The sequence below is a fragment of the Lonchura striata genome, chromosome 5 (assembly GCF_050655825.1).
Source record: "Lonchura striata isolate lonStrDom1 chromosome 5, ASM5065582v1, whole genome shotgun sequence".
In the NCBI taxonomy this organism is placed as follows: Eukaryota; Metazoa; Chordata; class Aves; order Passeriformes; family Estrildidae; genus Lonchura; species Lonchura striata.
Genome location: NC_140707.1, coordinates 38731073 through 38757640, shown reverse-complemented (window position 1 = coordinate 38757640; position 26568 = coordinate 38731073). Strand labels below are relative to the sequence as shown.

Sequence of the window (26568 nt, the reverse complement as noted above, 5' to 3'; positions counted from 1 at the left end):
ACGTGGAATGGTTATGTTATCTGAAGTGTTAATTCACATGATAGAAGATCATGTACAGAGAGTATGCTCAGTAAAGCTGGACAGCCCCTAGGACCACTGCATATTTTCCCCATCATGGAAGAGATGTGATTCAGGTGCATAAAACACAAAAGAGGATCTGCCTTCTCATGATGAGATGCAAGCAGATCCCATTGCCTCTGTTGCTTTGGTTCAAGAGCTGGGAAACAACAGTCATGGGAACATTTGAAAGCAAACCCACTTTGCTTGCATGAGCCTTGTAAGGGATTTGTTTGCTTCCTGGAGATAGAATCCACTGCACTTAGAAAAGCAGATTCTTGTGCCAGTCTCCATGTTAGACTGACATTTCCCAATGTGCACTCTTTGTCAGGGGGAGTATCAGTACAGCCAGCACTCATCAGCAGCATGCTGTGTGAGGGACTGAGTGACTGGTCAGCTCAAAGAACCAGCTTGCCAGGGCTTCCTCACGCATGTCAAGTCAGTCCCTGTCTCCACCTGGAGCTGCCACTGCAGTGGCCTGAGAAAGAGCTGGCAAGGCTGCAGGGGAGACCAGTGGGACACATGATGCCTGTGAACTGCTGGCCAAATCTTTAAAGACTTCTTTTCCTGTCTTTTATCTTGTTTTATAAGCTACCTTGTTTAATGTTTTAATAGATCACTTGGGCAGATTTGTTAGATGATTGTTTCAAATCCTTGGGTTTGCAATGTAACTCCCTAAAGGATTGCTGTCTTAGGGCTGGAGAAGGGAGTTGTGAGACTAAGCCATACTTGGGGACTGGTACATGGCAATGGCTGGGAGAGGCTACATCAGCTAGAAGAAATGGTACTCAGATCTTGTGCAGATAGGGCACAAGAATTTCCCATGGCACTTGTAAAGAAGTGTTGCAGTGATAATTCTGGACAGACTACTCACAGTGCAAGAGACTAGAATGTCTGCAGCTGCATTGTTAAAAGTTACACAGGTAGTGCATTTACTTTTTCTATTTAGGAAACCAGCAGTAGTGAGTTCATTACCCTGTAATAAACAACTTAAAAATGGAGAATTATCTCAGTACAGAGATGGAAAAGTTCAAACTTCTTACCAGCACTGTCGCGTAATGTCACGGAGATTGCGCATGTTTATAAAGACTGGTAAATTTCAGTCTTTAATGTGGATGTCCCTTCTTTTCACCATGTAATAAAAAGGAAAGCTGCTCAGTAAAATAAGAAGTGAGAGACCAGTGGGTTGCAATGATCCAAAGTAAGCTAAAAATCCATGACAGAGAAGGACAAGACAATTTGCACACATTGCACAGAGCAACTAAATCCAAGCCCACACCTCTGCCTGTTGCTCAGGCTTCCACAGAAGAATATGATCAGTTTTTAGCTCTCCAGTAGCCTTCAATGTATTTATGGAATGAGGAGCTACTAAACACTAGCTGTAGGTTCTCCTTAGGAAGTTGCAGTTTCCAGGATGCATAAGAGAAAATAGCTTGGTGGTAAACAACAGAGTAGGCTACAGATCAAAACAAATGTTCCAGTTACTGGCTTTTCCCATCCTGCAGCTCGATTTGGTGTGTAAATGGGCTGTACACACACCACAGCCACAATTTTAGCAGAAATCTTCATGGTGCAGTCTCAGTATGGATTTTCACTGTAGCAATGCAAGTTGTCCTGTACTGTTGCAAACTGGAAGTCAGTCTTTGCTGATCTGAGCAACTGGCTCAGATTTCCAGTAGGTGCTTCAGAAATGCACTATTGTAAAATAAATTACTAGTGTATCATTCATGCCTTCAGTCTAGAGATTGTTGAAAGCAAGCCCTTTGAATTCTTACAATAAAAAAGTAAAGTTTGCTTATGAAGCTATGCATGTCTCTTCCTATGCCAAACCTTCTTTCTTCATTAGCATTCAAAACCTAGAAATAGTTATTCCCTGCTTGATTATATCTGTGGTGATCAGCTGAAAGGTAGCACTGTTGCTGTTTAGTGATTCCAAGATGTGAAAAGCAGAGAAAATGCTTCATATCAATGTGCTAATTGCAATGGCAGCAGAACTGTGGCTGTGCAATAGTCCTGTTTCAGGGAAGGGCTTCGGTTAAGAAGGCAGCTTGTGGTTTATTTCATCTCAGCATCAAAGCAATTTTTTTCTCCTTCTGACTGCCAGTTACTGAGTTGGTACTGTTTTAAGGTCAAATACATGAAGTTGTCTTGACATGAGCAAGAATGATAGTTGTTGCTGGCATAAAGGTGGGTCATATGGCCAGCCTTGTGTGTTCTCCTTTGCCTCTGTCTGTGTGGCAATGAAAACTGGAAGCTATTTTCCAAAAATGTTATCATCATGTTTCAGACCCAACACAGTTGTCTGATCACTGGTGAAGAAACCATTTGGAGCCCAAAGACAGTAAAAAACCTAATCACATCTAGCAAAATATCAGTATAAATATCCCTGTCACTTATGTTGCACACCATGTTGCCTCAGCCACAGCACCTTCCTGCCCACCTCAGCACATGTCCCACCAGCACTCTGCATGTAGGCTGCTGTAAAGAGGACCACTAAAAGCATGAAGGCTCTGGAGACCCCTCAGGCCCTTTACTGTGCCCACTTACTCATCAGTCTCCTCATGGTCCTGGAAAAGAACCAGTTAGGTGGGTTTGTTTCCCAGGTAGTTACAAAGAACTCATTAGGAGGACATTGAGTCTCCTTGGAAACCTTAAGATGTAGCAGTACAGGCAAACTGGTTGAGGTATGGTTGGGTTTAAATCAGCAGAGTTTATGCTAGTTGAAGTATTTAAGAGAGAATTGATGTTGAAAATCCTTATTCACGTGAGAGAATACAAACCTTTTGATGATCATATCCATGATGTGCATTATTTACCCTCTTCTTGTCTTAGGGTGTACTTGGCTCCCTCTGTCCTGCAGAAATAGAACAAATGTCCCACAGGTGGATGTCAAACCTCATGGAAATGCTGTACATTAGGATGTACTGTACTGTGCCCTACCATGTCTTTTTCTGAAGTAAGAAGGGTGACAGTTGCTAAATAGCTTTATATGAATGATTCTATTGCAAAATTCTGTTTTGGCCTTTGGATAGATAGTGCTGTGCAAATGAAAATGAGGATCTGTCAAGACTAAAAGAAAGTATGAAAATTAGCCAGTAAAAATTATTCCACACCAGGATGTAGCTCAAAGAATACATTTATGCTGTGTAGAAGGAAAACCAGTGGCCCTCACAGGACTACACTAAATAGTGTAAGAAAGCTGAATTAAGTAGTTCTTCTGTGTACAGGCAGGTCATTGCTAATTACCCGTGATGGTGAAGATAAGGGAATTCTGCTTGGCTTGTTAACACACTGAAATAAGCTATGCGACTTCTGTCTGGTTTGGTTCTTCTAAAGTTTCATGTACAATGGCTTTGGGTCAGGAGAGACTATTTTGTGTTGTATAATTCACTATAGATAATAGATAGTCACTGCTCATTGACTTCATAAAAGTGCAAAGTCTAAGAGAAAGGTCCAAGGTACCTGTTTTTCTCTTGAGCCCTTAGGTTGTTCTCAATCACTATTTGGTCAAAATATTTTGATTTGATTTTCCTGGTGTTTGGGATAATATCTTTTGTGAATCCAGGGATTACTAGGAGAAAAGCTGACTGTATTAAGGGATTCTCAGCAGGAAAGTAAAGCTAAGCGAGAAAATTAGAAAAGGGTATGCATTAAGTTCTGCTTCAATGAAATACCACTTTTTAAATTTGAAGATACACATAGTAAGTGCTCTCAGAGCAAACTAGTAACAACAGTTTGACTTAAGACCCTAAGAAAGAGACTCATCCAATGTAACTTTATACATAGGATGTAGCTATCCACATCGGAGCTAGTCATGTAACTTCTCTGCACAGTCACCACATATATGGGCTTTTTCAGGACATTAACACGTTGACTTACCTGAGTGCATGTCTAAAGTGGAGATTAAATGTGTGCAAGTATCAGTTCCCCCCCAGGAACAGGATGGGAGTGCTGAGTGATTGTTCAAGTATCTGTAACTGGTAAAATGAAACCTAATCTATGAGACAGTTTCTGGTATTTATTTCTTCTTTCCAGGGTAGACACTTTCTTATAATCTGGGGACTTCAGAGACTTGCAGTCTTTGCAGAATAATCCTGATGAGTGAATAATGTGTGCCAGCCTTTGGGGTGAAGGCTGTCTCTTTGTTTTGTGTTCATACAACCCCAGGCACAGCAGAATCTTGCCCCAGGATGGCCCTCATGTACACTACCACAACACAGATAATCAATAACAGCAGACTTAATTAGAACTCTGATCAGTCTCTCTTCCTTCCAATTCTCCATGTTTTAAGTTCCTGTGATGTCTAAATGAGGTTTGATAACAATTCTCTGTCTCTCATTCCCCCATCCCACAGGAGCACATTTACAAGCTGATGAAGAGTGACAGCTACGCGCGCTTTCTGCGTTCGAATGCTTACCAGGACTTACTGCTGGCAAAGAAGAAGGTATCTGTTGGAAAGGACATGCTTGCATCTCTTAGCACATCTTGATTCTCGCCTGCTGCTTGCTGCTAGTGTGAAAGTGAAAATATTGTTTGCTTTTTTTTTCCCTTTAAGAAGGCAATGAGCACTTTTATCTTCTTCACTGGGAGCATGGCATCCATGTGCACAGCCTCAGCATGAGTTTTGAGGAAAACATGGTGACCCAAGGTAAAAGTGTGGGAAGGTGTTTGTCTTGCACAGCTGTCTCCCAAAGTCAGATCAGGCAATACAAATAGTATTACCTCTTTCTCATGGAAAAGATGGTATGTGATATGAGAAGCAGAACCCATCAATCTGTTCATTACTGGTGCAAAATTCAACTGTTAAGGTTTTCACCTCCCTAGTCTCACCATGTGATATTCCCTTTGGACGCCTTACCTCTAGATTCTCCTGCAGCAATTCCCATCCTCCTTTCCCGTGCTTTTGCCTCTCCAGAGATGCTTCCTTTTCCTCAGAGACAAGAAATAATTGCAATGCATGTAGTAATCAAAAATTCCAGCCACACACATTGTCTCACAGGATATATGTGTTTGAGCTCTTAGCCTTTTTGGTATCTGCATGAGCTCTGTCAGCACCATGATTCTGTCAGGAGCCTCCAGATCAGGGTAGTAAAGGAGTAGTTATGTAGAGTTACAATTCCTGCCGTTTGAGTCCCCTCTTTCTAAGGAGTCTAGGAGATAAGCTACTGATTTCTGCATTTGTGGCTGTGCTCAAATGCTTCCTGCAACTCCTGATTAATTCCCATAGCTCTGTGTGTGTGTCTGTGTGCATGTGCATGCCACGTACATGTGTGTATGTCCCACTTGCATTTGGCTCCCAGGACTATACATAAACTGACTCCTGACTACTGCAGCCTGAATGTGTGGTTTCCCATCACCCTCTTCCCTGCTGTTTTTCTGCTGCATTCTCTGTGTGCTGCCAAATTACATTGCATCGGCACAATACAATGAAATCCCAGTGGTATTTCTGTCCTGATTGTCATTGTGTGCCCTAAAAAGCATGCATATGGTGACAAAAGGAGACAAGCCCCTCTGTCTGCTGTGCCTGCAACTGCTGGCAGGTGGATTTGCAAAAGGTAGTGGAGGGCAGCAGTCAGCCTTCTGTTTCAAAATTTCTGGTCTGAGACAGCATAAACCAGTGCTGCTTGTATTTAGAAGGATTAGACCTGACTTAATTCAGAGACTGGGGAATCAAGGAGGTGTGAGGCAAAGTCTTCTGATGGTATAAACCATAAAAGCCTCTGCCATCTTCCTACCCCCAGCAGCTTATGCCCCTCACTACCCCCCAGTCTCCACTGAGCACATGAGGGTTCATGTGCTTGAAAGCCAGGAGAGCTTTCTCCTCCCAGCCAAACCCATTCAAACCAAAGGTTTATTTTTTTGCAATACTTGTTTGCTGTCAGATCAAGCCCTGGATGTGTCAGCATGACATCCTCTTCGACCCGCAAACTGCCGCAGGAGCAGGTTTTGGTGTCATGTTAACACAACCGTGAAAGTAAGAATCAAGTTTCTTTTAGAAAGAGCTGTTGGTGCACAAGTAAACAAATGAATGCACAAAAAAGGCATGAGTAGATCTGTGCAGATGCATCGTTCATCAGCTGTACATTATGCAGGAGGGGAGTTGGTGTTACTCCAGAGTCTGTAAAACTCTTTGCAACCACATTACATTGTGTTGGGTAAGTGAATGTTTAGGAAACAGTAGGTACAGAGATGATGATAGAGCATGACATTTCTGTACACTGAGCTACGTGGTCCTATCTTTAGGACATTTGCTGCAGCTTGGAGAGGCAGCCTTTTAAAATTCCTCTAAATAGCTAGAAAGCAAGGGAATTAAAAGAGGAACCCAGTGACACATCAGAGCCTGCATAGATAGAGGATTTGGTTTAAAGCCTGCAAACAAAGTCCTAGATTTACTAATGTAAATAGAAATTCACTGGTGTTCTTTAAGTTGTGATGAGTACATCTCTCTGAGGCCTGTCTTTCCCCAAAGTCATTATCCTCACATGGCTTGTATACCACACTGATATGACATCGCTTACTTTCATTACTGAAAATAAGTTTTGTCAGAAGCACAGCATGATGGACATGGGGTAAAAAGAGTTGCTTGCTCTAAGCAAATGCACTGCGGCTTCAAATTCCCACATTAATGTTTTGTCGATAAGTTTGTGTCATTTGGGATATTTTGGCCTCCACATTGGGTTATGGCAAACTGAGAGGGCAAGAAAAAGGGAAAGGTAGTTTGTGTGGCTAGAGCACAGAACTGGCAACCATAAAATCTGTGTGCTTTCCCTGGTTGCCCCAATTAATTTCTTGTCTGAGCTTGGGGAAAAAAAATCAACCTTCCCTGCCTTATATCCTCCTCTTTTTCAAAGGGCAATAATAATAGTTCAGCAGAGAGATGCCAAAGCTCGATTAGTGCTTCTAAACATACTTCATATTTCTGGTATTTGTAAAATACTGTAGGTTTAAAGAGTTACTTTCTTCTGCACCATACAATAACCACATATGAGAGAGCTTTCCCTGCCTGCTCTGGGAGTACAGTAATGGAGGGTGAAGAACTTCTGGGTTGGGATTGAGATACAATGACAGAATTATGAGGGGAACATACTGTTCACACCACTAACTGATGCAAGACAGCAGACATAGGCTGTGTACAGACCAGACATACATATTTTGTTAATCCATTTTAGATGTTTTTCTCCATTCTTCCCAGTGTCATTATTGCAAGTAACCACACTATTACTGGCCTCAATCCTGCAGATTCATGGTGCTCAGCAGGGAACATGAGGTTGGCCTCCAGCAAGGGTGTGATTGGAAGCAGTGAGCTGCAGAGGGGAAAAACTGGGTGTGTAGCCTTCTGCCTTGAACAGAAGGCCTCCTCCCTGCCAAGCTGGAGGAGAGACAAGAGCACAGCCCTGTCCTCAGGAGGAATGGCCATATGCCCAACCCAACTGGAGCTCTGGGCCTCCATTCCCAGCTCCCTCTCTGCAGCAGGTAGAAGTCATGGATCTGCTGAAAGTGTCTGTCTCGGTAGTGAAGGGCTGGATGTGCTGAGATCCCTGAGTGATTCGCTGTGTTTTATTTGTGCATCTATGCAACACGCCCCACTGGTGCTACACAGAGTCAAGCACTAACCTGCTCCTGTCTCTGCTGATGCACCTTGCTGCAGAGTACTTACAGCAGGTAATCACCACTGCATTGCCCTCTAGCCCTTCTCCACAGTAGCCAAATGGTGGCTGGATGTCCTTAGACAGCAGTGATCCACCTGTCAGGACAAGTGCTGTGACAAACCTCCTCAGTCAAGACAAGGAGGTATTTTGGCACAGTGACTTGGCTGCAGAGCAGGGGTTTATTCCCTGGGGAAAGAGCATTGTAGGTTAGTTAGTGCACCATGGAAGGGGATGTGAGTGCACAGGAACTTTTGTTAATGGTGAAGAAGCAGTCAGACACGTGATCTGCTAGTTATTTTTGCCGAGAAGGGAGTGAAAGGAACAGAAGAGACCTCGAGGTACTTTCCATTACTCACTTTAAAGGTGAAACAGTGACATTGGTTGGCTTCTCTGCATTAGCTGAAGTGGCAGCTGAACTGACAGTCTGGTGTTCATGTCAGCCTGGGATGGGGTGGCTTCCTGCCATCCAGCCTTGCCCATAGGCAGGGAAGCATCCTGGAAAGACTCACAGCTGTAGTGCAGACAGGCTGTGAAGCCATGGGAGTGAGCCCTGCAGCAGTGAGGGAAGAGCAGGTTGGTATTTTCTTGGTTTAGAGCATTGTTTTGCTCTCCAGCTGGTTTAGGGAAGTGTGAATTCACCATGATCCTATTCAAATGAACACATAATATATGCAAAATACTCCGGCCACTTGGTAGTACTGTTCATACCCTTTGATTTCTCACTTTGAACAGGTATATGTGACCACCTAAAAATCCCAGGATCTGCTCCTGGCCTTTTTTGAACCCAGGGCCAGTGATATTATTATCCTTTATTTTTATCTGATGCCATTCCCTCTGGAACACATTATTTTTTACCAAGTTCAAAATAAACCCCACTTCACACCCCAGAGTTTCATACCAGAAAAAAAAGGATTCAATAGCCAACAAAATAAATTCATGGAGGGAGGGAGAGAGGGAGGGAGGTAGAGAATTTTGCAGACCCTATGTTCAGAAGACTGAGTTTCTATATGTATTTCCCTAGCTCTTTTCAGATCCCTGGCAAAAAGCATCAGCGAGGGGATACTTAAGAGCTTCTTGCCATGAGGAGCAGGCTCAATTTCCAGCACACACCTTTTGAAGCATTGCTTTTAACCACACCCCCCGTTGCCAGCTGCGCTGTATTGTCCAGGAAGGTTCCTGTTGCAGATTATGTCCCCTTCTCAGTCTCATCAGGGCACACATGGCCAGTTTGATTCAGTGGCAGGACTTGTCTTGAATGTTATAAAGATGCTGAGCAATTTTGTTATCATTACTTTTAATAGTCAGTGTCAGCTTGTTTTCTTAACTTTTCTTCTATTTAATTTCCATGCAAGCAGAATCTACACAAAGGAACTTAAAAGTTTGGATGGCTGGGTAAATGATTAAGAAAAAGAAAAATTTGGAGAAGCCAGTCAGTATTTAGTGAATGGCTTCTATGCGGTGAGCTCTGTTTTTCTGTTGTTTGCCTGGACTGAGAGGATTTCATCTGATGGTTGTTTCATATTTTATCCAAATACGTATGTCCTTTGCCATTAGCTGGTGGAGTCTGTTGGTGTATTTACTGGCAAAGATTGCATTTTTTGCACCTGGAAGGACTGCATGACCTGGCATGCACATGTGTTTGTCTGCCTTTGCCCCTTTGCACACACAGTGTATGTTTGTGCAAAGGCTGCTGTGGCTGTTGCAGCAGACAATAGCTCCAGGGTACACACCCCAGGTCTGTTACCAGCACTGGGATAGGTGTTATTGGGTCCTTCAATTATTTTTCTTTTTTGCACTTTGTTATTTTTTAATTTTCTTCATCTGGTGTGGAAGGCAGGCTCCCCAGCTCAGCCCTGTGCTGCAGAGCTGTGGGCAGGCATTCTCTGCACGGCAGGCAGCCAGCCACACGGGCAAGCAAGACAGGAAGAGCCAGCGAGCTGAACAGCCAGCACCCACACCCACGGACATTCAAACTGCTCAAGCCAGCTCATCACTCTGCAGGCAGCCTGCCTCAGCTGCTTTTCATTTCACTAGAAAATGTCATGCTTTGACTCAGAGCTGGATGCTATGGGGACGAGCTTTCCACGCATCCAGCTGGTCCCAGCCTTCCACCGCCATGCCAAATGTGCAGAGTGACTGCAGACCTTGCTTTGCAAGGCGCTTCTGTGAGACAGACACTGTTGGTGCTCTATGTGGCTCCTTCTCTACACGTCCTCACTTGTGGTAGGCAGCAAATAGCCTTGGGTGGGGGCCCCTGTATCAGATAAGCTCTCAGCACCTCAACAAGGTGCTCACCTCAACCTCACCATCTTTAAAGACCACCATCCCGCCTTTCTGCTGGGTGGGAAGATGCATCACCTTGCTGGTAGAAAAAACAGATATACTAAATTTTGACAGTGCGTGCAGGGGCACTGTGTGGCCTGTATAGCAGCTCACTGTCCTTTGACCCCAGTGCACACCAGAGCTCCACTTCAAAATGTACTTCACACTGTCAGACACTGATTTTCCAGCCTGCAGCAATATCATGCTGCAGACTTTGAGTGCCTTGCTCCCTTCAGTAGCCTTGCAGAACATTCAATCTTTTGTTCAGGTATTTCTTCTCCTGAAATTGTGTCTTTAACTTGGCTGCTAGTGGGTCTTACCACCTGCATAGAGGCTCAGTGCCCAGCTGGACACTGCTCTCCTCAGTCCTGTTCACTGGGACATGTCTAGCCAAAGTGGCAGGAATGCAGCTTCTCTCCGTCACCTCTGCTGTCTTGGGTTGTAGGGACACCACTGAGGCTACTTCCAAGAGAGAATCTGTGATGCTCTGAGCACTTGCATGGCTCTAATACTCAGCCAAAGAGTGTTGATAATGTTTCTTTTGCCTTTTCTCTCCTCTCACATGCAAGGAGAGGCAATTAACCCTTGGATTGGTGCATGTTAAATACTCCTTTGGGGACCATTGGACTGGGTATGTGACTGCCTTTCTGCCAGCCAGAAAGGCTCCTTTATTGCTTGGTACTTGCTTTGAGGCCTTGGCTCCATCCTCTGTGTGGGCTAAAATGATGTGCCTCTACCTTTCACTTTTGATAGCTCTTTGGGTCATCAGAGCTGATTCCGTGGCTTCCTCAAATGCTTGTAAGTGTGGAGGTTGCTTATTTCTTTCTTCTAGACAAAGAATATTGCTTGTCTTAAAAGGGCCTTTTTGGTCTCATATTTGGTGATGCAGCAGGGACGATTTGCCCCATTTCTCCATAAGATGCTTAAGACTAACCTTGTAGACATCAGAGAACTGTGAAAGCTGTGATAAACATGCAGAAGAATCAAAAGGCTTTGTCTAGACTCAGCTACACAACTTCTCTTCCAATTTATCTGGTATGGTTTTGGCTTCTTTATGGCTTCTCAATCTGATTTTTGTACCGGTCCTTTGCCCTGGGGATTGTTACTGCAGCTGAATGTGTGGTAGATGGTATGTCAGGTAGGCGCCTCTCCAGTGCAGTGCTTGTTTCCAGTGCACTGCGATGCACCATCATTACTGTGGTTTTCCATTACATATAGCTCCTTATTCCCTTAATGGCAGTTTTATATCCATCTTACCACCCCCATTTTGCTGGCTTGCCACATTAAAATAAGCATCTCTCCTGGAAATTTGTAGTGCCCACAGCTTTCTGACTGCAGTGAGCTTTCTTTTGTAGCATTGAGTTTCTTCTCTCCTCTATAACTATTTTTTTGTCTTAGATATTCAACCAAGCATGCCAATAAATTATTTAGCCCTTTCTTGTTAGTGGCAATTAGATCTCCATTGTGCCAAATTAACGAAGCGATGCAGTGAGCAACTTTCTCAGGGATATGTTAATAAAGCCATGATGGACACACTTGTTTTCTCACAGTGCAATTGAATGTCTTCTTGCATATGAATAGCCCTGTACTCCAGGTACAAAAATATCACTGCCCTGAACTGGTCTGTATCTTTCCATTGTCTTTCAAAGACATGCATATGTTTTCTTGTGTTATGACTTATGGAAATATGCCTCTACTCTTTGGATAAATAGAAGAGTGTAGGTTCACTAGCAGTGAGCCCAGTGGTTGTTTTCTTCCAGTGCCATATTCACTCAGACATTGCTTTTTAATATTGTGAAAGTTACCGTGGTTTGTTTTTTTTTTCATCTCTACGCAAGTAGATGGGAGCCTCTGATAGCTGTTTGGCAGATGTTAACCTGAATCAGACATCCCAGCTTGAACAGTAACAGAAGGAAAATTCAGTGAACAAGAAATCAATACCAACAGCTGTAAGACACAGCTATGCACAGACATATATGAACCATTCAAAAAACTCACAGGGGAAAAGTGACATTCTCTGAGAGTACAAGTAGTGATGTCTCTCATTCTTAGAGGTATTTTGATTTCTTATGTTTGCTGTTGCAAACAATTATTTCTGCTTTTTACATTTTTTACAACTTTTCCTTCTTGCTGCTTCCTTATATTTTGCTGCTGTTTTAAAAGACTGCATTTAAGCTGAAGGGTTTTTTTCTGTATTTTTATCTCCCTACTTCGTTCCCTGTTAAGCCAGAGAATGAGCAAGGTCGTAGAACTTCTCTAGAAAAGTTCACTCGCAGCGTGGTAAGTTCCTTTTCTTTTCCCTCCTCCCTTTCCTCAGAACTTCATTTTCAGTTGGGGAAAATGTGGATGCTCAACTTTTTATTTCATCCTTTATTTTTGCAGCTAGCATCTTTATATGCAGCTTCTCTCTTAATACCATAGCTCATCTAAATAATAGCTCTAAAAAAGGGGCTGGGGGAAGAAATGGCATAATGCTCATTCTAGCTTATCATCATTGCAAAAGCAAATTGATTTTTTTGTCTAGAATCAAATACAAAGTTGCCTTTTTGCTACATTCCCACTACAGTATTTGCTGTGGCTTTTCCTTGCACAATGAAGTAGAAGAGCATGGTTCTCATAGCTCCATTGCAACAGTATCTGTAAAATTCCCTTGTGCATGGATAATGATACCTCACATACACATCCACCCACAGCACTGCAGCCGCTTCCTCCGTTGCCCCCATGTGTCAGTGCTCATGTAAATAGTGATGTGCAATACCCTTTGCCTTATGCATGATACGGATACCGGAAAAGGAGCACAGTCACAGCAGGAAACATGACACTTAAATCTTCTAGGAGACAGAGGGACCTCAAGGGCAGCGGGCAGATGTCTTCCCTTTTTGTCCTTCATTAGTCTCCAACCTCCAGCTGGTCTGTCCAGGGCTTGGACAAGGCTTGCTTGCCCTGCTTGCATTCAGGGATCTGACTGTGCAGCAATTTTTCTACAGAACAGGAAAAGCAGGTAGAGGGGACAGGACCAGAGGCAGATACTGCAAGTGGAGTGGAGTAGCAGAGGTATTGGACTGCACAGGCTGTGTTTTGAGCTGCACCAAAAGCAGCGTGGCCAACAGGTTGTGAAAGAGGATTCTGCCCCTCTGCTTTGCCCTCATGAGACCCCCACCTGGAGTATTGCATGCAGCTCTAGAGTCCCCAGGACAGGAAAAGCTGAATCCAGAGGAGGACCACAAAGCTGATTAGAGGAATAGAGTACCTCTTCTACAAGGAAAGGTTGAGAAAATTTGGTTTGTTCAGTCTAGAAAGTGAACACTTTGGGATTACCTAATTGTGGCCATCCAATACTTTAAAGGAGCCTACAAGAAAGATGAGAGGGACTTTTTACAAGAGCACATTGTGACAGGACAAGGGCAAACTAAAACAGAGTAAGTTCAGATTGGATGTTAGAATAAAATCTTTATTGTGACGGTGGTGAGGCAGTGAAGCAGGCTACCCAGAGAACCTGCAAATGTTCCATCCCAGGAGGTGTTCAAGTACAGGGTCGATGGAGCCCTGAGCAACCTGGTCTAATGAAAGGTCCCCCTGCCTCTGACAGGGGGGTTGGAACTAGATGATCTTTAAGGTTCCCACCCAAAGCATTCTATGAGTCTATGACATTCTTGCATGTGTGTATATATATATGTATATTTATATGTACACTACATAAACACACATGGTATATAAATATAGTACCTTTGTAAACCCTGAGAGAAACAGGAAGCTGTGCAGGTAAGTGTGAGCTGCTCTAGAGCAAATAAGCCAAGAGCAGTTCTTCCTGACACTGCTGTGCTACTGTGCAAGCAAACCCAAATGTAACATACAAGGCTTTGTAGTACATCCACTGGCAGACTTCCTGGGGAATGTATTTATAAAGCTAATGCATATGCACACATTTAAAATATGTTGATACAAAATATATCACTATGCCCATCTGCATATTTACTGCTTTCTAAGAGTCTGCCAGGGAGAGGAGTAGGAAAGATTTTTTAAATTTTTTTTAAAACAAACTATGCAGAAATATTTATATCGAGTGGTAAATTCTGCTCCCAGATTTGCCAAGTACGTAGAAGAGTAACTCTCACTTTACTAGACTGGCTGGGTTTATAGTTGCACAGCCAAAGATGGATTTTTCTCTTGCATTTGATTTGAAGGGTAACTTGACAAGCTAAGTTTGGGATGCTATGATTTGAATGCAAGTGGCTGTAAAGAAAATTGTAGTAGATTGGTCAGCACTGTAGTTAATTTTTGTCTTACTGGCTAGCATGCTGTAAGTATTTTTTTCATTTCTCTTAATACAGATATAAAATCTCATCTTCTGACAGCATGATAGTTACCAGAACTAGAAAGAATCTGAATTTTTTTATACTTTGCATTATGGCAGTTTGTCATTGCCATCAGATGAGAAAATAGTCACTACGTTGACATGTCACAATGTCCTCAGAGGACAGTATTACAAAAGTGAGAACTTTATGGCATACTCAGGGGTCTGAATTAAGATGAAGTTAATTCTGTATGCTCTACTTCTCTAAAAAGCACTGCAGCTCCCTGACTGTGTAGGAGTCGAGCAGTTCAGCAGTCCATACTTCCAGAACTCCACTATGCTTAAGTGATTGCTCATTACAGGATCACATATTCAAGCTGGCCCTGCACGGGCGTGATGAAGTTAAGTGTATGCTTAAGGTTTGGCTGGAAGAGACCCCCAGTTCGTCTCTCTTCAAGGGAGAAGCACTGAGCCTATTTTGCAAGCAGATTAATATGAGGTCACATTTCCAGTAATGGCTGTAAGAGAAATCTCAAAACCAATAAGGGCTAAAAGTTTCTTTGCCTTAAGGAGCCATAATTGAAGTGAAATCATCTCCTATATTGCCTGAACTATTAATTGCCTGTGGATCTGGGCCACCTCCAGTCTGTGCTTCTTTTCCTGACCCTGAGAAGGCCAGTAGGCCCTGGGAAAATTTTCAGATTTGGCTGTAGGATGTGACCCAGCATTTTGGGAAATTACAGAATAGTTACAGTAGGAAGGGACCTCTGAAGATCACCTAATCCAATTCTCCTGCTTAGGCAGGGTCACCTAGAGCAAGTTACACAGGAATGTGTCCAGGTGGATTTGGACTGTGTCCAAAGGGAGACTCTGTGGCCTCCTCGGGCAGCCTATTCCAGCTCTGCTACCCTCAATGTAAAGAAGTTTAAGGGACATATGTCTGCCAAGCCAATCTCTAACCCAGCCCTCTACATCTAAGAGAAAGTCTCCCTTTCTCCAGCCTTCTTCTCTTACTTCCAAAGTCTGGGATGCCAACCTCAGCACTAAAAACTGAGACATTCAGTAACTGGACCTTCTCTGTGTCTTCTGTCACCAGAACATGCATCTGATTCAGCAGCAGCCCCACTTTTTCCCAAATTTTCCTTTTACTGCTGATGGACTTGTAGAAACCCTTCTTGTTGTACTTCATATCCCTTGCCAGACTTAATTCCAAATAGGCTTTGGCCTTCTTTGTCACATCCCCATATACTCTGACTATTCCTTTAGCCCTCCCACATGGCCAGTTCCTTTTTCCAGATCCCAGAATCTGTTTGAGATTTATTAGAAGCTCCCTGCTCATCCAAAGGGGTCTCCTGCTCCCTTTGCTTGATTTCTTGCCCATGGCGATACACTGGTCTTGAGCCTGGACAAAAGTGATGCTTGAATATTGACCAGCTCTCTTGGACCCCCTTTCTTCTAGAACCCTTCCTTTTACATCATTGTACTCAAATCTGGGGAACTTTGGGGAACATTGCAGGTGGCATAGAGCCAGAGCAGGAGCATGGAGGTAGAGGTTCATGATCCTTTCCTTGCAGAAAATACTGTACTTACAGTGTTGCTTTCCATATCAGAGAAAGCTTGACAAGACCAGACATGTCCAGCATCTTAGACAGGGAGTCTTCACCTGAATGAAAAAAATCAGACTCTCTAAGTTTGCCTTGTCTGGTTTCTTGGGTCCCACTATCTCTTGATTGACAAAGACAGGAAAAAAATGCAACATTTCGGAAAGAGAAACAAAAGAGAAACAGTAAAGCTTTGTGTTGACAAACTACAGAGTATTGCAGGCTTTTTGTCTCTTACTTGAGTTAAGCCCCACCCAAGAAAAATTTTACAGTGCTCCCAAACTGGTGTCCTGTACTGTGTGGAAAGCTGTACACCTGGTTTTGGGAGCACAGACTTGGAAGTGGAAGATATTTTACTCACAGGGCTCCTGCTTATCTCAGTCATAACTCAGGAGTCAGGGATTAGCTCCAGACCATTTGACATACTTTAGCAAGACATCATGAAGTTCTGCTAGGTAACCAGAGGCTTTCCATCTTCACATGGATCAATGGGGAATAAGAAAAAACAGGGCTTTAGATAATTTTTTTTATACCAGTCTTCAATTCCTTGAAGACCCACTGTCTTGTCTTCCTTGGCTTGATACTTTTAACCAACAGAAGGCATCTCATGACTAATGAATGCACCAAGTTTTTGCACCAAATCTTTCTGAAAGCCATGTGCTATCTGGTCCACATTATGACTCTAAAGCAAGATTTTGACAGGGCAATTTTCACTGTGATGATGGTTCACCTTTTACTTCCAGGTGCTTACAAAGTATCAGCTGACACCAGTCATCTAGCGAGGATTGAAGGGCCACATCTGCATGGTGGAGCAGCAGAATGCTACAGGGCACATGCTGCCCAGTGCTGCTGGAGCAGAGGGGTGGCAGATGTCCTTTCTCCTCTCTTCAGGTTTTGAAGAGTCCTCAGAAATACATAGGCAGCACAGTGGTAGAATGAACATCACAATACCTGGCCCCTTTGGCCCTAAGTCAGGCTCCCATGCTCTGGAATCACAAGCTAGGCTGGCTCTTCCATGCTCTCCAGGGTGCCCTGGGGAATGGTCAATATCCTGGAGTGGCAGAGCTGACAGTCTATTGCTTGGGAGCACTTACTAATCCATCTTGTTTCAAAAAGGATGGCACTGTGCATGGTGGCAGGTTTATTTTATTACAATTTTCCTTTTGAATACAACAAGGATTGACATTATGAAAGCAGAGTTAGCCTGTCTTCCCTCTCAAGTGAAGATAAATGGCATCATAAAAATCAGACACCATGTATCATATATGTTATAAATAATATCTAGTATTGAGGTAATAACTTAATTTTAAAGACACACATACACACAAATCCATATATCTACATCTCTCTCTTCTGTCATATTTCATCATCTTACTAATTAAAAGGAGCCTGCTCTACTATTTTTAGCCTTGCAGCCTCAGCCTAGCTGTTTAAACCACTGTAGTTTCCCATCTGCTTTAGAAATTATTTAATAATCAGATAGACAGAAGCTTAGTTCTCATAAGCTGAGATGATCCTTCAGGGCCAAGTGTAGAAGGAAAATATATTTTAATGAGTATGTTTAGGAGAACTACTTCTCCTTTTTGTGTCACAAAGCAAGCCACCAAGTCTCTGCCTAACTTGCACTGGTAACCATTTGCATTTAATAAAGGAGGAGATAGGAGAGGAGTCCTTTGTTGCATCTTGAGCATTATCTCTGAAAGCAGCAATAACAGGGATTAAACCTATGGATACCAGCCTCAGCAGGTAACTTAGATAAATAAGCTTGGACCATCATACCCAAACTTGAATTCAACCTTTCCTAAAATGGCTGTATTCCAAGGAAGGAATTTTCCCTGGAATAAAACAGGTGTTAAAATTTCTGACTCACTGTCCAGGTGGTGACTCAGTGCAAAGACCTCTGGATTTTATTCCCAGTTGATATTCTGTAAGAAAAAAAGGTACACCCACATGTACCACTTTTTAGAAGATAAGAGTTCTCAGTCTTTGTGTTTTAAAGGACCAAGAGAGTGACCAGAGCAGCAATCTATTCTTTAGGCAGAATTTTTACAAATTCTGGCTGAACTGAGGGATGTGGGACACTGTTACACATTATGTTTCTGGATTGGAAAAGGTCTTTACCTGAAGAAGGCAAAGAATCTCTTGTGTAAATTCAATGCAGTGTTGAAAGAAAATAAGGTGAAGGATGAGATGGTCTGTGTTCAAGCTGTGTGGGAAGTAGACTGTAGATTAAGGATGTAAGAATAAGGGTTTTCAAATGACCCTTCTTCAAACTGGACATTTTGGATGGAACATTTTGTACAGCACATCAATGAAGATTGAAGCTTGTCTCAGTTCCCAGACACAAGTTAATTACTGAATCAACAGACTGGCCCAGCTTCATGAACCATAGCATAGGCAAAAGGAGAAGCTGGGAAGCAGGAGCTGCTGTCATCCTTATGTTAGCAGGACCAGTCTAGTGGTTTTGTATTCTCACCCAGAAGCATTGCAGGCAAAGTCCCACATGACATACTTAATACCTGTGGAGCCACCTGGGTTTCTCATGCAAGGATAACTTTTCCAGAAACAAGAATGACTGGAGACCTTGTATTCAATGTATTTATTGTGCTCAGTGCCCAAGATGCTTTCTGTCTGGAGCCTAACATGCCCTCCTCCTCCTTGCAGTGATGCAAACTGACGTTTTCATGGTAGCATTTCCTTTGCTTTAGTTTTCTCATATCTTTTAGTAATTTTGTATTGAAAAATTCTTGTTTCAGGATGTACGTGCATCCCAGTTCAGTGCCCAGAGAAATCCACAGTTGCATATTTAATTTCAGTTCCATATGTATCTGCTCTCTTGCATTATATAGCTGTGAAAACTTTAGTTTCTACCCTGATTGCCTGGCTGTCCCTTCCTTGATGTTCTCAGCTGGCTCCCAGCTCCATGTTGTTACTTTTGTTTTTCCCTGCTGCTGCTGCTTCCCCATCTTCCTGACCCTGAGCTTCATTCTTTAGCCACTGCTACTCATACTCTTTTTTATATCTTCTTGGTTTGTGTACTGTTGGATCAGAGCCCAAGTCAAACTCAGTCCTATTCTTAATTCATGAGTGTGGTGTCACACATGTGAAATGTGTTGATGGAATCTTATCTTTCTCAGGTGAACTGTGTGATGTTTTGCACAGCTGTGTCACTGTGATGTATTATAAATAGTAACCATGAAAGCAGTGAAGAAGGTGTAAGGCTGGAGAAAGAATTGCTGCCCAATGTCATCTTTTTAACTAGTTCCTTGATAATCTCATAAAGCTGTCATATATTTATCGCTTTTCCCACTTCTTCACTTTCCCAGCTCTACCAGCTTGCATATATAGATCGCAGCATTTGAGAATATGGAAGGTATTCACAGCCTCCAATAATGACAAAGGTTTAAGCTGTTATTGGTAGAGAATAGTGGTTGAAAAAGTGGAAAGTATAAAAAGATGATACACTGATATTCTGGTGAAGTGGCTATCAGAATAGATAGCAAGAAGGGAGGGGATACAGGAGTGGATTCCAAAATTTTTTAGATTTGTCATCAAGAAAAGACATTCTGGGAAAAGGGTTATTTTTATCTTTGGAAGGTATTTTACTTTAAAAGAAAATGTGCTTACTTGGCTACTCTAATCATTACACTGGCTTGTGCTGAGAAAATGAACTTGCATTACTGAGGTGGTGGGAAACATCAGAATGTACCCAAAGCACAAAGGGGCTGCAGCCCGTGTTTGCAGCCTGTCCTGTGATTGTTCCCTTGGTGTGACCGCCAGCCAGTGGGGCTGGGCTGGGGCTGCAGAGGGACGGATGCATGGCCTGCACAGCGCATGCACTGACTTGCCACTGCAGGCAGGAATGCACCACATCTGCTCTTGGTGTTGTCATGGTGTCTTACCCGGTTTGGTCAGGGGTAAGCTGCAGTGTCACCTGCACAGTCTGCTCTATATCCAGGAGCTCCTTTAATGGGTAAGTATGCATTGTTTCTAGTCGATCAGTTATCCTTCACTTCCTAAAAGCACTACTGTGCAGTGCTGCTGGCACAGGATGGCAGCTTCCTTTTGCCCCTGCAAGGGAAAAGTGGGTGAGTAATCTTTGTGCATATCATTTGTGAAAGTGCTTGGGGACCCTCCTGGTTGAAAGGCACTATACAGAGTTCAAACACACCCACTATTAATTTGCTGTATTTCATTTGAGTCACACACAAGCCCTGGAAGACAAAAGCTGATACCTTCTCACTACAGACAGTTCTAGCTGCAGATACTAAACCATGACCTTAGCAATGTGTTTGGGAGGGAAGGTGTGCTTAGCCCCTGCTGTGATTTCGGCCAAGTTTATTTTGATACTCCAGGGAGATTTGATATTTCAGTGGTGCATCCATTTTCCTCTGTACAAGATATTTACATATCTGGTTCCCAGTCATGCTGAAAGCTGTCAAACAAGCTGAGTCTTTTGCACAGAATCACACCCTGCCCAAGAGGCAAACCAGCAACATTCAGTTAGGGCATTTCTGAGGTAGCTTGAAAATGCAGTCTGCAATACCACTGGGTACTGGCTGCAGTGATCCCTCTGCTTCTCTGTCTTCCTGGGTTTTTGTCAAAGGGAGGAAAAGATGCTGAATTTGCAGTCCATAGACAGCTTCGACCAGTGCCAAAGTTGTTTCACTCTCAGCTATACAGTCTGGAGCCCAGACTGTACCACAAAAGAAGAGGATCCTGCTTGTGGTGCTGGTGGGATGGTGGAGGAGGGCTGCAGCTTTTGTGAAGCTCTGCTAGGAACGGATGAATACACAGGTCCTGGTTTGTGCCATATGGAGTGGTGTACTGGTATTTCTCCAAGCAAAGTGCAATGCCTCATTTAGGAAGCGTAAGAAATCCTCACAACTTAAAATGGGAATAGATGATACTGATTGTAACTGCACTGACACTCTGAACTGTTCCCATAAGAGATATGACCTAGAAGAGCAAAAAAGCAGTATCAAATGTGGGAACATAAACCATGGTGGTTGAGCTTCACTGTGATGGACAGGAATGGCAAGAAGCTCAGGTAACTTGTCAGTCAAGCCTTAGAAGAGGAGTGGGGTCCACTCTGCAAGAATTTGGGGGTAACTCATGAGACTGTGCTGGCAAGCACACAAGAGCATTCCACATGCTGGGAGCATCTGGCCCCACCTTACCCTCTACAGCCACTTTGCAGCTCCTGTTTTCAGTTTGTGTCAGTGTATAATTGGTGGTATCGTCCAACACATTTTGTGTGTTAATTTATGTTTCTTATGTTCATAGTTTATATGTCCGTGTTTATTTTGTGTTGAACTAAGTTATTTTCCAGTATTGTTTATGTTTTAAATTCCATTTCTTATTTAACTTCATTAATTTGTGTTACACTTATATTATGTTGACAATGTATATCTTAATGAAAAAAATCTAATAAAAAGAATATTTTTAAATGGTGCAAAAATAAAGCTCCCCTAGGCTCTGCATTGTAATATAACATTGGAAACCAAACAGTGCTGGCAGTGCTAGGGCCATAACAATCTCTTCAGAAGTAAAATTTGGTTGCAGGACGTTGTCTACCCACTGACAAATTTTTTTTAGTATATTAGCTAACAGATTGAAAAACTGAGCAGTGCCTGTGATGATGTGAAAAACGTCAGATTCAAGTCAATGGAAGGAGAATTATCTCACCTTCACTGGAGATGCAGACCAGCCCTAGTTCTCTGCAAAGGGGATGGGGCAACAGTGCTCCCCAGGAGATGACTTCTCTTCCAGGAAGGTGATGCTTCTGGCTGGAGCAGATTGCGCAGCAGACTGGGAAAAGGAGAGCCGTGAACAAAAATGAGAGTTAGAAAGCAAGGAGTGGGGCCAGCTGTAGCAAACAGAGCCCTAGGCTGGTGGGTGGAAATTGTGGATGCGAGCAGTCAGCGTGAAAGCACTTTGGTCTGTACTGACATGGCAAAGGGGAGCCTGTGCTGCCATCTCTCCTCTCTCCCACTGCTGCAGCCACAAAGCTCCTTGTGGGATAAATCCTGCCTGGTTGTTCAGGTAAGTTGTTGACAACATGCATGGGAGCTCTGGCTTGTGCATGCTGGGGTAGGGAATGTCTGCATGCTGAATTGCTCTGTGCTGGGCAGATCATACCAACATTGTGTGAAGCCATAGGTACTGGACAGAACAAAATTTCCTATTTAAAAATATTTTTTAAAGTTACCATTCTTTGCTTCTCTCTCAACTGTGCAAAGTGCTGGTTTTGGCAGACAAAAGCAAGGAGCAAGACGGAAACTCTGCTAGCTCATACAGGAGGTTTGAAAGGAGTGCTGTCCCTTTTTTGCATCAAATCCCAGACACCCCTTTTTTCCTTCTTACTTGGCTTCTTGCCTATGTTAAATTGCTGAATTTTGCTTCATTAAAATAATTGCTGATTGCATTTTACACTTTAGCTTAGTAGCTACTCAGCAAAGGCTCAGCCACTGAAGTGCTAACCATCTCCTGTGACCTGCAGGTTAATCTTTATTTCAGTGGGTCTCACTGAGCCCTGATGGTCCACAAGTGCTGAGATCCAATCCTCTGCTGGACATGTAGCCAAGCAGTGAGGATGGCCACATATTTGGAAATCATATTCTAGGGGACAGTTTCATTAGGTGTATTAAGTATTCCCTGATTTTTTCCTTAGGATACTCCAAATTCGGATTTTACACTGTCTTTAAGAAATGGCTCTTGTCATGGGGGTGGTTCAAGGGGAAAAAAAAAAATTCATTCAGCAGCATAGAGATAACTGGACATTACCTTTACCAGATGCGGTGAAGCTCCATGTCATCCTTGCCTGTAAGCTGTGGAACAGCTCAATTGCTTGCAGGACATGAGAGAAAAGGAAGCCTTCCTGCATCCAAGACAACACACAACATATGCCATACAACATATGCCCTACTGCTTGTGCTATGCTGTTTCAGTGACAACAGTCTGGGCTTTTAATTGTTGTAACCCTAATTAGTAGTGACAAATATTTTGGGACTGGAGTACAAGGATTTCTTTATAGACTTTAGAACCCGATGTAAAAAGTTCACTCCTTACATCCACTCTAACCTCACCTTAAAATTATTCAGTATATACATGTGGCACAGTAAAAGAAGCACTGAAGTGTGCTGAGCTTGAGATGGTACACTTTCCAAATACCCTGCCAGCCTAGCTTAGATGTAATTTCTCATGGAAATACAGCAGTTGTTGCTGATGTTCTCTTCCAGAAGACAGGAGAGGTAGAGACAGCCACTGGTTTCATGCTAAACAAAGATGCGTGGAAGGAAAACATGATTTATTTTGGTTGAACCTTTTTAAAGAAACTAGGTGTTGTTTGTGCCAAACTTTCACATCATAATCGGAAATGTTCTTGCTGTGTCAGATATATCCCCAAGGGAATTCCATCCATTCCACGTGGTAGATGAGACCCAACCTGCTCTCCTGGACCTATTTTGGCATGTGTTATACCCAATTAACAACTATTTCAGCCACCTCCAGCTTCTCAGAGCAGCCTTTCACCTGACTGACTCAGGCATTCACACTATGCAGCCTCAGGGAAGGGTTGTAGGATCACAAAGAATACAGGGATGCATCTCACCTCTGCTGTATCGAGGTGGACACAGGCCACTCTCCTGTTTACCCAGATGCCTTTTTCCCACACCCTAAGCAATGACACTAAAGCATGCTGTCACCATCCTGGACTCTTTGGCCACGGACACCCTCTTGGTAAGCAGGCACAGGTAGGTTTGGATGGACTGGCTGGGGGTCCTGGGAGAGAGCTGGCTGCCTGCCGAATGAGCTGCTGCCCCATTCCAAAGAAGCCATCCTGTGCTTTTCTCAGTCAGCTGATGCAAACCTTTTGTGTCTCCTGATGTGCTTTGTGCCTTAGAAGCCCTGCAGGGCTAAACCTGAAACAGATACCATGGGCCAGCCTCTCAGGTGGTGTAAATCAGCAGCACTTCTGTGAAAACAACTGAGTCATGTTGATTTGTATCAGCAGGTGGACTGCAGATCCCATCCGGCTTTTCCACCTGTTATACACTGTTTTGCTCCCTTCTTGTTCATTTTAGTAATAGGAAGGAGATAAGAGTTTTCCTAATGAAATGCAGTTTTTTCCTGATCCACTTTTATTTTAACGAGGAGGTCTAAAATGAAATAATCCTAAACTGAACACCTGCATCCCACCCAAGCCCAGCCTGCTGATATCCGTATCACTCAGACTCATGCTGTGAGGCTGACACTTGGCCCTGCATTGGGTTGAAACAAAAGCCCCTGCATCAGTATGCCTCTAGGTGGGGGCTGAACATTACAGCACTTTTGCTTGTAGTCAAAAATGTCGCAGCATCAATCCCTCTATGCAATTTCAGGGATCCTTTTGCCATCTGTCCTAGCACAGAGGTGAACACAACAGCCGAGCAGACAGCATTGCTGCCTGTTTCTCGCTGCCTTAAAACAGAGCTTCTTGCACCCATCTGTTTGCATGTCCCTGCCCATGAGGCCGTTCCCTGGCGCAGTTATCCTGCAAGACAGACGGGCTTTGCACTGGGGACTCATCTCAGCCTGCAGGCGGGAAGTTTGCTGCAGTTCCCAGGGTAACGCCTTTCCCATGAGATGGGGAGCTGCAGATGGAGGCCACTGCTTTTCCCCGCAACGAGAAGCAGTTTCCACGGGGAAACCCATGAGCGAAGTTTCGCTCTGCACAAATCACGGCCATTGGCTCCGTTTCCAGCCCACCACCTTCTCCAGGGCAGCCGTCCCCACTCCTCAGCCTGGCCCACGACCGGCGTTTCTCCTTCCTGCTTGGAACACAGGAATGTTGAAATGGGGGCGGGACGCGGAACAGTGTTTGCTCCTCAGCCCTGCTGGAACCTGACTGCAGGGAGCTGGCGTAGCCCCAAGCCACCTGCCTGTGAGAAGATAACAAGAGGAGCTGCCTGTCGCAGATTAGTAAGAGTCTGACTGAATAGGCATTATATAAACCAAGGATTATTCGTTACTTTTTTTTTTCCTAAGGAAGTACCCAAATATTGGTGGAAATGAACTTTTTTTTTTTTTTTTTTTTTTTTTTTTTTTTTTTTTTTTCCTTCTAAACTCAGCCATGTTATTCTTCCAGGAATTAACATCCATATCTTTACTTTCTTCCTATAACTAGGATTCAGGGACTCATAATTCTTTAGCATTCTCTCTCTGGTATTCCTCAACAGGAGCAAAATGACAGCCCTGGTCTTAGCTCCCCAAGCCATCTTGCCCTGCAGAAGATTTGGCCACCCCCTAGGCCAAGCTTTACAACAGTGCATTTAAAAATAGTAATAATCAAACATTTTATTTATCCTACAAAACAAAACAAAACCAACCAACAACAACACAAACCAAAACCCAAACCTGCATGTCTTTGAATGGTGTGTCTGCAGAGCTCTGGGATGGAGCTGGCCATTCCCATGCTGAGCCCTGTGTGTGAGGCACAGAGCAATGGCTGTGGGCCTCTCCTGCCAGGCAGGAGAATCTGCATGATGACAGTGTTTCCTGCAGCCAACTGCTGCTATACAGAACACGGGCAGATTAGGCTGTGTGTGCTCATGCAGCTGAACAAATTATTTGGTGAAAGTCACAGATCTCAGTAATGAAATGCTGCTTCGGTAGGGAATAGCTACATCCTCCTGGAACAGCCCTACGTAGAAAGAGATTAGAAATCAAAGGGAATTAGGAAGTGTTTCTCTTTTCCTAGAGTAATAACTTGTTTAAAAATATTTTTTTCCAATAGCCTGCTAATTTTTACATTTCAATTTTTTTTCTACATTTTGTGCTTACTTATTTTCACTAGATAATCAATTTCTCTTGGTCTTTTTGTGGCTCTTTCTTTGAAACAGCAATCAGTAAGACTTCTTATTGCAAAAGAAATTTTGGCTAAATATAGTAATGGAGAGGAGGTTTTTTAAGAGCTGCTAGGTGTTCTACAGCTCTTTGGTATTCCCTGAATGTTTATTTCAAGCAAGACTTTTTTTTTCTTTAAGAAAAACATAATTTTTCAAGAGGAAATACAGCAACTGGTGCAATACCTAAAATAGTTTTTCACTGTTATATCACTAATTGCAAAAACATCAGTATTCCCTATGTGGATATACCCTGTCTGCAAATGGAGAACACTGGCTGCAGATCCTGAAATAGGTCCTGTAGTTCCTTTGTTCCTGAAACCATAGTCTAAGTTAGGGAAGGAGTTCAGATGTGCAGGTGACCTTCCTTCTTCCTAGTCCTTGGTCCTGCCAGTGGGAAAGCTCACGTGGATGACAGCAGGGCCTGAGCAGGGCTGCCACACTCTTGCGTTGGTGGCTTGGAGGAGAGCACAGGGAGGGCAGGGAGGCCAAGCAGGAGAGAACAGGCACCAACCCAGCAGGCAAGTGACCAAGGAGTGTGCCAAGGTGAGTAAAAGCAGGGCAGGAACAGGCTAAACTGTTTCTGAAGTTACATTTTTCCTAGACCTGCTCGTGGTGGATGCTGTGCAGCTGATACTGATTGACAGACTGTGGGAGGAACATTCCAGTTTTCACAGCAGCCTTGGTTGTGCATCCCTCCCCAAGCTGGGTAGAGCTCTGCACCAGGACAGCACTGGGCAGAAGGAGTAGCAGTGAGTGTA

General features: G+C 43.5%; 1 protein-coding gene and 1 long non-coding RNA gene across 12 annotated transcripts in view; one reads left to right on the top strand and one right to left on the bottom strand.

The window, feature by feature from the left end:
• Window positions 1–4413, bottom strand: part of LOC146767331 (uncharacterized) — a 42890-nt gene extending 38477 nt beyond the window's left edge. The window contains exon 1 of the long non-coding RNA XR_014956019.1: window positions 1101–4413. This is a non-coding gene — a long non-coding RNA (uncharacterized LOC146767331). The remainder of the gene's footprint in view (window positions 1–1100) is intronic.
• The window catches only part of RGS6 (regulator of G protein signaling 6), a 249557-nt gene that overhangs the window by 222160 nt on the left and 829 nt on the right, over window positions 1–26568 (top strand). For 7 of the 11 annotated variants that reach the window (XM_085581963.1, XM_085581962.1, XM_085581964.1 and 4 more), the window contains 2 exons: window positions 4412–4501; window positions 12255–12449. In XM_085581963.1, coding sequence (XP_085438089.1) covers window positions 4412–4501; window positions 12255–12449 — 285 coding nt within the window. Of the gene's footprint in view, window positions 1–4411; window positions 12450–22165; window positions 22351–26568 lie in introns of those variants that run through there. The other 4 variants (XM_031505010.3, XM_085581969.1, XR_014956012.1 and 1 more) reach the window with 4 other exon arrangements.